Consider the following 9,811-nt stretch of genomic DNA (forward strand, 5'->3'; position numbering starts at 1 on the left):
CATCTTAGAGTATGTTTTATATAAAATTGCAAGGTGTCACATTCTGAATCTCTCATACTCACATTCATTTATATAACTTGCGAAAATTCAGTAGCGTATTCTTGCAAGTTATGCCCCTTAACTTGTCGCACGAACTACCATCGCTCGCTTAATCGTTCTTAATATCCAATCAGGTAAAAATAATTTTGGATATCTATTGTGAATTGCTTCCAAGTAGTAACTAGTGTTTATTCGCTAAGAGCCAAAACTGACGTATATTCTACCCACCAAACTAGAGCTTGTCCATCAAGTCATGGTTTAGAGAAACTTACCTGTTGCTCTTCAGTAAATCCGTTGGTGCTGAAATAAGCCTCTGAAGACTTTATAAACCTTCTAACTTTCTGGATTCAGGTCACCAATAAGTGCAGGGATATCAATTCTCGCCTCCACCTTGAATGACAAATTTTCCGCAAGCCGTGATTGTTTTTATTTTTCTGGAGTTGACCCGACACTGAGTAGTTGTTTTGGGATGTGTAAGTTGTATTTCTTTTATTAATTTTGTTATTCTATCCTTAATTTTGTGTATTGAATTCATCTCTTCCTCTATTTACTCTATAGTGTTTTATAGTGAATTTTATGATGACAAGACATGTTATTATTATGTTATCAATATTAGCATATAACGGTAAATCTTGTTACCTTTGGATCGATGCTTTTCAATTCATCACTGGTAACATTTTTTACGTACCTTTTTCCTATAATACCACTTGCTCGATTCCATACCCCAATATGATAGATAAACCAGAAGACCAGTATGATTGACAATTGTGCAATATAAATTTTAACTTTATTGTTTTGGCGAAATTCTCTTTATATCCTACAAGTACTCATTTGCACCTTATTTATAGATTAGAGCTACTCCTAAATATTATCCATTTTAGGAAAAAAAACCCTATGTATGCAATCTTCTAATAGAGGGACACCTGCTAAGTTTTCCTTCTAAGATTATTTAGGAGGATGCTTTTAGAACTATTAGGAAAAAAAATTCTTTTGTCTAACCTGTATTTAGGATATTTTAACCTGGTATTTTTAGGGGAGACCCAAAAGGAATTAGGAGCGACACTAAAAGACAAAAAAGGTCACCCAAACGTAATTCTAAGCTACCCCTTATCTCTGATTTTTCAAAATGGCCAATATGCCCTTATATAATCGGGAGCCTACACAATAATCGGTAGGTTAGAGGTGAATCGGTAGGTTAAATTGAAACTGTACCTACCGATTATAGTGTAAATACTACGGCTAATAATCCCTTTTATAATCGGTATGTTATCCAACATATATGACTACCGATTATAAGTTGCCCCAAAATGAGTTTTTTTTTCTAAAATCCTTCATGTATTGAATTTTAAAACCCGCTATAATCGGAAGGGAATACAACTTAACAACCTACCAATTATAAGGAGCCACAGATCGAACCCTTGCCAAATTCCATAGGTTTTGAGTGTACGCCATTCCCCGAGAGATCGTTCTATAATCTCATCATTGGTTTCACCCCTCAATCGATATTGATTCACAAGATAAGTTAAATGGACGAATTCTTCGACGTGTCCGTTTATTGAACCAATTCGACAAAAAAGATCAGCGGAGTGGCGGTTATTTGAGTTACCGGTGTCGACGCAGAATTTTTCGTGAATTCTCCCCAAATAACTCATACTCATTATGCCGCCTTGCCTACGTTCTTATCCTCGTCTCGGATAGAATTGAACATAGCGCCAACATAAAGATAAATCTTCTTCAACCGTGAACTCCGTTGGATTGATGAATGGTTGGGGCATTATGTTGAAGATGATGTTGGAGAGAGTTTAAAGTTTCCATAGAGGGTAAAAAGATACAATCCTTATATAGAGTTTAGAGTTCCAACGACTCTATTTTGTTGGGAAAACTGTATAATCGGTAGTCAAATAAGGTGATGTAACTTCCGATTATACAGTTGCCCCAAATTTGGTTTTTGCAGAAATCTCAAAATTTTCGAATTTGAGAACTAAAATAATCGGTAGATAATAGGACTTCCGATTATACAGTTGCCCCAAATTTTGTTTTGTGCAGAAATCTCATTTTTTTCGAATTTGGGAACTAGAATAATCGGTAGTTAACTTGACTACCGATTCTAAGTTGCCCCAAATTTCTTCTTTGGCGAAGTCACCAATTTTGGGAATTTAGGAGGTACTATAATCGGTAGCTTAGTGAGGTTCTCGGTGCTACCGATTGTTATAGAAGCCAGATACGAGTTAGGCACAAAAACACACTTAATCGGTAGTATAATCACGTTAATAAGCTTCTGATTGCGGTATATTAATCGGGCATAAAAAAGCTTCAGATTGTGTAAGGGAATTAACGTATTCTCCGCGTTTTTGGACATCCATTAACGTAGTGTATAGGTTGGAAATAAAAAAGTCTCCCCTAATTCCTTTTGGGTCGCCCCTAAAAATACCAGGTATTTTAATGAGCCTATACCAAAGAAAAAAAAATTCTTTTGTCTAACCTATATTTAGGATATTTTGATGAGCCTATATCAAAAAATGGATGAAAATTTGTTTCTCCTTTTCTAAGTAATTTTTTTTTGTCGTTTTCTAGGGATCTGAAAATGTCAATAGCTGTTTTTTCTCAAGTTCATCATCCAAAAACTACTAAAACTTACGGAGAATACAAAGACGAGTTTGGATATGATGACTGGGATGGGAACATATTTCCAAACCAAACACTATTACATGGGGGTGAAAATTATGAAGAACCAGCATCAACACCATCTCCTTACATTGTTCTCGTGCAAGGACCTCCTAATATCAGTAAGATCCTTCACTTCTTTACTTAATAACTTGATGTAGAGTAATAATTCGTAATTGTTATTATATAATAGTATTGATGTTGTTTGGGAAGTCCTTGTTGATTAAACCTCTAATCAAGCATTTGATTACTAAGAACTTCTCCAATGGTGAATGTGGATGTTTCATATGTGTCATCATTTTTAAGACATCCTCTAGGTACAAAATCCTATATGTTAAGAAAAAAAGTTTTATCTCCAACCCATAAAGTGTGTTATTATTCTTCTACTCATTTATAAGTATACAATTGGTTAAAAATATTTCCATTTTTATTTTTCAGTTATTTTTATTAATAAAAGTATGACTAGGATGTGAAGACATCCTCTAAGTGAATGTCTAAAATAGAGGTTCACCTAGAGGATGTCTAACTTTTTGTGTTTACCACATAATCCTCACACTCATATGAGATGGTTTTTCTATAAATATAACTATAAATCCTATGTGAATTAAGTCATTTTTCCACACATACCATACCATTGGAGAAGCTCTAAATCTACTCCAATAATTTTTTTTTAATGGAGTTTTATAAATTAAGCAACGTAGTACAACATGCCAACAATTTTTTACTTATTGACTTGATGCATTGTCATTTGTTGCTGTAGCCTCTAATTGTTACTCCTTAATCTTGTTTCTTTAGGTGACAAAAGAAGAAAGTGAATAATGGGCTTGGGTTGGATGGAGCTTATGAGTGGATTTTGTGGCGCACTTGAGAGCTAGGTTTTTAATCCAAAAGCGAGGTGAGGGGGTAGTTCAATTCTACTTCACTCTTAGGGCTGCACATGGGCGGGTATGGACGGGTATAAGCTAAAACCAACCTCGCACCCACAGACTGCGGGTTTTTTTTTTCATAACCAACCCCGCATCCACAAACAGCGGGCGGGTTTTGTTACCCGCCCGCTACGGGTTGGGCGGGTATGGGTTTAAACGGGTTTAAACCCGCTTTATATTCAAGTATTTAGAGTAACTTCTATTCTCCTTGATTAAGTGAGAAAAAAAAACCAAAACCCCCAAAATATTCATATCTAGGAAGTTCAAAGATGAAGATTAAGTGTTGAATCTGTTGATTTTTCGATTGTTGTCGATTTCTGGTGAAGATTCGAAGTTGTTGTTGTCGATTTATGGTAATTGTCGTTCGTAGGTGAAGAAGAAGAACTGAGGAGGAAGAAGAAGAGAGGCCGAACAGAGAGAAGAGTGTATAAAGTGAATGAGGGTTATCAGTTATCCTATCTACTAGTATTAGGGTTTCATAATGGACGACTAGGATTAGTTTTATCTAATGGTATATAATCTGCGGGTTTTTTGGGCGCGTATGGGCGGGTATTAGCTTAAACCAATCTCGCACCCACAGACAGCGTTTTTTTTTTTTCATAACCAACCCCGCACCCACAACGGGCGGGTATGGATTAAAAACCCACGGATTTAGCGGGTACGGGTGGGTTTGGGTATCGTGGGCGGGTCTTGTGATCCCTATTCACTCTTAAGGTGACTCTTCTTCTCTATTTTCTGATCTATGTTTGGATTTTGATTTTGTGTTAGTTTGTAATAACTAGTAATGATTCTGTTATTGGTTTTTTAGGGTTTTAAAATGTCAACTTCTTCTCAAGTTTATCCTCCAGCTTTCAAAATCTATAGACACCGCAAACCAAACAAGTGTGGAATATGTAGAGACAAGTGTGAGGATCACGATTGGAATGGTGGCATAGGTTCTTACCAACCACTACTAGATGATGATGATGATGAACCAGCGCCACCTCCTTATATTGTTCTAGTTCAAGGACCTCCCAATGTCAGTAAGAACTAATAAATTCGTCATGATTTTGTTGTTTTTTAGTCATAACGTCAGATTTAAGTTAATCATATGTGTGCGTTGTGCTGTTGTAGGTTGGGAAGTCCCTGATGATTAAATCTCTAATCAAGCATTATACTGAGCAACATATGATAGATGATATCCAAGGCCCCATAACCATCAGAACAGGTGATTTATTTTCTTACTGATACCCTAATTAGTATTGTTCATATGTAGGGGGATACCTTATTTCTTGTTTCTTTAGGTATAAAAAGAAGAAGGCTTCAGTTTGTGGAATGTCCTGATGACATTAATGGCATGATAGATGCTGCAAAGTATGCCGATATTGTGTTGTTACTAGTTTATGCAAGTCATGGATTTGAAGCGGTGGGTTAGTTAATTTCTTATGTCTAAAATACGTACAATCCATGTTATCTAGGAAAAGCTGTGGATCTATTTGTATGACAATTACTTTGGTTTTGACCATTTCAGGAAACTTTTGAGTTTTTGAGCCTTCTAAGAGTGCATGGCCTTCCCAAGGTTATGGGTGTTCTTACACATCTTGACCACTTCAAAGATGATAAAGAACTGAATGAAACCATAGAGCGTCTCCAGGATCATTTCCGGACTGAAATATGTGAAGGAGCAACAATGTTCCACTTATCCGGTCTTAATGATTTTGAGTTGTAAGTTTCCTTTCATGCGCCTATCTTACAACATTTATTTCACTTAGTGATAACATTTGTCCTTACTTTTAAGCTCACTATCTCAGTTTCTTATGCACTCTATGATTATAACAGGTACAAAATGTTGGAAGTACAAAAACTGGCTGAAGCCATAACAATGCTCCAATTGCATACCCCGTCATGGCGAGCGGAACATCCTTATGTGCTGGTAGATCGTTTTGAAGATGTTACTCCTCCAAGAAAGCTGCACAAGGATGCAAATTGCAAGAGAAACATAAGTCTCTGTGGCTATCTTCGAGGTTGTACTATTAAAAGCGGGGTTAAGGTACTTCCTTAAACTAGGTTGATGTGAGTTTCTCAAATTTTAATATATTGCATCCATTCAACCTCATATATTTCATTATTTTTGGGAGCTAGAGATTTCCTGTATGAACCTAATGGTGTTTTGTGACCTTGTCGGGCATGAACTATTATATCATAATGTATTTGATTTGTTGTCAGATTTTTTAGTAAGGATTTATCTGATTGTTAGAACATCTGTGGATGTCGCATGAGTATGTTCCAAAATTTCTATCTAGAAACTTGGTTAGCATTCATATAAAGCTTGCGTAAAATCTAAAGAATGATAACACAAAAATTACTGGGAAAAACAACCCCAGGTAACTTTGCTGCATGTCTTTGATGCTGCTTTAGACTAGATTATCTGCCATGATTTTAGGTGTATGGTGGGCTGTCCCTCCCTACTTTTTATGGTGATGGTTTTATTAACTTTATGTTATGTTGGTTCTGTAAGTGTTGGATGCTTAACATGTCACGTGTAACAGTATTTAGTGAATATTTCCACAACAAGTACTCCTAGCTTTTCATTTATCTAAATCTCAAATGCTAGTTTCCCAAATCTTAGATGTCTCTGTTTTGGAAAATTCAGGGAGTTTACGAAAGAGACTCTTGCAAAGAAAAGAGGATACTTGTTATATTGTTGTGGCTTCTTCTACCACAAGCTTCACTTGCGTTTTTATTCACCCAACTGACTTAAGTTGTTTCACGCCAGGTGCATATTGCTGGTGTCGGTGATTTTTGCGTGGCTAGTATTACAAGCTTAGCTGATCCCTTCCCTTTATCATCTGAGATGGAAGTTGAAAGGGATCTTATTGGCATAACCCACATGGATATGGGGAGTTTCAGAACAGGGACGTACCTAAGGTTAGAGGTTCATGATGTTCCTTTTGGGATGGTTGAGAATTTAAATCCTTGTCATCCGATTCTCGTTGGAGGCATCAGTCTTGAAGTGGAAAGCGTCGGTTATATTCAGGTTGTGCCCTTTCTACTTTATTTTTCTAGTTAAAGTATGTTTAGATATGATAATGAAATAGCTTTTATCGGAATTTTGAATATAATTTGACAGCTAGGCGTTCCTACCAATTTAACTGACCTCTGTTTCCATGCCTTAACTTTGCCATTTATGAGTGTGTATGTGTTTTGTTCTTTCAGGCGAGGCTTAAGCGGCATAACTGGCATATGAGACCGATAAAACCATTGAAGTCAAGCTGGTTGGAGACGTTATCAGACAAAACCTATTTATGCCAGAGAAATCGACAATGGGCGGCATCAAATTCTTAAGTTACGCTCGTGAACATAATCACTGTCTTGCGATGTTTTGGGGCCCTCTTGCACCTCCCCTTACCAGAATTGCTGTTGTGCAGAGTAATAAGGTCTGGTGTATTCGATTTGAACTTGATACTTGTTTGATTTGTATTGCAATGAAAACGAGCATTTCATGATTACAAGTTAAACAATCAACCATATTTTTAAGACTTGAAGTTCATATAACTTGTCCTTGATTCTTGGAAATAATTTGGACAAAGATCAGAAAACTAAACAAAAATAATGAATTTCCAGAGATTTTATATCTAGTTTAGTATTAAATGGATATGAGTTCCTTCAGATTGTGGTATAAATTACTGTCTCTAAACTTTTGAATAGTATTTTTAGTTTTTCTTGCATATCGATGTGTGATAGTTTGGTTAATGTAACATGCATGTCACTTATCTGGTTTCCTCATAATGAGCAATCCTTCAATTTGTAAATCTAAGGATGCGATTTGAAGGTGCTACTTATCTGCTGTGCAATGACTCACATCATGTATACTTAATTTTACCAAACGGTTTGCATTTTGAATCAGGAAGCGTTTCGGGTAGCAGCAAAGGCTGCCATTCTTGACTTCCAGCCTGAGATGAAGATAATGAAGGAAATCAAGCTGAAAGGAACTCCTCTAAAAATCAAGCAGAGGAAGTCTCTTATCAAGTTTGAACCAGAAGATCTTGATGTTGCTGAATTTATAGGTTCACCTATTTGGACTCAGAGTGGAAATCGGGGGCATGTTAACGAGGTTTGTGCAAAGTTTACAAACAAAATCCTCTCTTCTGTGCATGGTCTTGAGTGTTAAATATAGTTTTATGATGTGTATCTAGATATACATTACAGGTTGCCATCCAGTTTCTCTTGTGATACTAGAAGTCATGAAAGAATGGTCTTTCGACTTCTATACATGAGTCGAATATATGTTGCATCGCTCTTATGTTTTCCGCAGCTGGCATGGACTGTTGCTCCGAGTGAATGTCTAAGTTGTATATCCTCTTTGGTTGATCTGTTTTTGTCTTATCGGGAGCTTTGGCATTCATGTGAACTTTGTTCTTTGTGTTTCTAATGATTTTCGTACTGGGCAGGCGGCAAAGAGAGACGGGATTGCTAAATGCACGTTTAAGAGGAAAATGCGTATGAGTGACATTGTTTTCATGCGTGTGTTGCATGAAGTCGAGGCTGCTCGCTTCTTCAACTCGTTACCAGCCCCGCTGAAACCACATGAAATGGGACGGCTTAGACTTGAGCAACGTCGTGGTGTAGAGATCATGGATGTGAAATATTTGTCCTATTTTTGGTACAACTGTTGCTCTAGTGAGGAACGAGGCTGGAACCTACATTGCAACTGACGGGTGTGAGTTTGAATATCTGGATCCAAGAGCAGCACGGATTCTCAGAAGATCAGGATTACCCCAAAAGCCCATCACCGAGGAGAGGGACAAGATCTATGAAATTAGTGACAATGTTTTTGCTGTGCCAAGTGGATGTGGAGGTTGGTTCAATAAAATCATCTACAGAATGAGAAATAAAGTAAGTACCACCATGGATTCCAGATTCCCATTAATTTCGTATGTACTGACTTCAGGCATTTCGTTAGCAAGTATGCTAATATAATTTTGTTTGGGACAGGATGACCTCAGAATATCTTGTAAAGCTATTGGTAAAGGTGATGGCATTCCTGTTACAGCCAAAGGATGTGCAGATTACGCGAAACATCTTTTTGAAATGCCGTACGAAAAGCTTCCTAGTGATATGAAACAGGGTCCTGTTGGATTTGACTTAAGTAAAGAACCCTGTGATATTACTTTTGTCCAGTTTAAAGGGGATGGTGGTGAAGTCCATCACTCTAGTAGAGATGCTGAAGGTTCGGCACGACTGTTCAGGCATTCCGAACAACCTGATGACAACGCTGATAATGTAGTTAGGACGATCTTATGTCATGGAAGTGGTGGTGAGTTCGCTGATTCCAAATTGCGTCAAAGAATAAAGAAACTTAGAAGGGGTACTAACCACAAAAAGCACCTCAAACTAATTCTAAAGGTTATGGTTTGGGCGTGTCACAAAGACCCCCACAGCGGGGGGGGATTATACAAGGTATAACTCTCTCTCCCTTCAATTTCACTCTATTTTATGGGGTAGTCTAGTTATGTATGCTAACTTTGGTTATCTATTAGCTTACGTTTCATATCAAACCCCAGAACCTGTTAAGACTGTTAGAATAGAATGCCGTAGTCTTTGCAAGAGGGTGTCCTTTTACAATGACATGTTTTTTTGTGTGTATTAACAGTGGTGCTCCTGGACGACACTGGTTATACTGTCGTGTAACAAGCATGTTGACAAATTAAAGTGACGCTTTTCTGGATGGTTGAGGAGACAGGAGGAAAAAGAAAAGCGGAAGGCAATTGTGGATGGTCAAGAAGCTCTATAGAATCTGTCATACTAAACAGGGTGCAATTGTTATCATGTTGTTTATTACCATGTTTAAGTACTGTTTTCCCTACTAAGGTCCCTTAGTTTTGTGTCATCTTTTACTGTTGCCAATACCGTCGCAACAAATTCCAGGTTCCAGGTTGTGAGGAAACTGATATTATCTAGACAGAGAGCTAAGATACATTTGCTATACATTGAGTTACTTGTCTTTTCTTCTCTGAGTAAATACAGTACTACTACTTTTTCAGTTTAGTCGTCTTTTTTTTCAAGACAAAAAATAAGTAAAATAGAATTGCAGTTTAGACTTCTCTTTATCAAGTAGTTTTCTGTGTGTTCCTTTCCATTAAACACAAAGAGAAGTCTCGGAAACAGTTGATGATCACATGGTTTTCTTAGCAAGTGACAAT

The 9,811-nt window shown here is 37.1% G+C and overlaps 1 protein-coding gene across 1 annotated transcript; it reads left to right on the forward strand.

Moving 5' to 3' along the window:
- The first annotated feature begins 4,414 nt into the window (after positions 1-4,414).
- On the forward strand, positions 4,415-9,573 carry LOC113327173 (ribosome biogenesis protein BMS1 homolog). Its single transcript, XM_026574673.1, has 11 exons — positions 4,415-4,647; positions 4,743-4,836; positions 4,913-5,034; positions 5,140-5,333; positions 5,448-5,658; positions 6,385-6,645; positions 6,825-7,045; positions 7,516-7,722; positions 8,060-8,504; positions 8,604-9,068; positions 9,262-9,573. The coding sequence occupies exons 1-7, from the start codon at positions 4,447-4,449 to the stop codon at positions 6,951-6,953; spliced, it is 1,212 nt and encodes a 403-aa protein (XP_026430458.1). The 5' UTR covers positions 4,415-4,446; the 3' UTR covers positions 6,954-7,045; positions 7,516-7,722; positions 8,060-8,504; positions 8,604-9,068; positions 9,262-9,573.
- The last annotated feature ends 238 nt before the right edge of the window (positions 9,574-9,811 follow it).

The sequence above is a fragment of the Papaver somniferum genome, chromosome 1, assembly GCF_003573695.1.
Source record: "Papaver somniferum cultivar HN1 chromosome 1, ASM357369v1, whole genome shotgun sequence".
Classification (NCBI taxonomy): domain Eukaryota; kingdom Viridiplantae; phylum Streptophyta; class Magnoliopsida; order Ranunculales; family Papaveraceae; genus Papaver; species Papaver somniferum.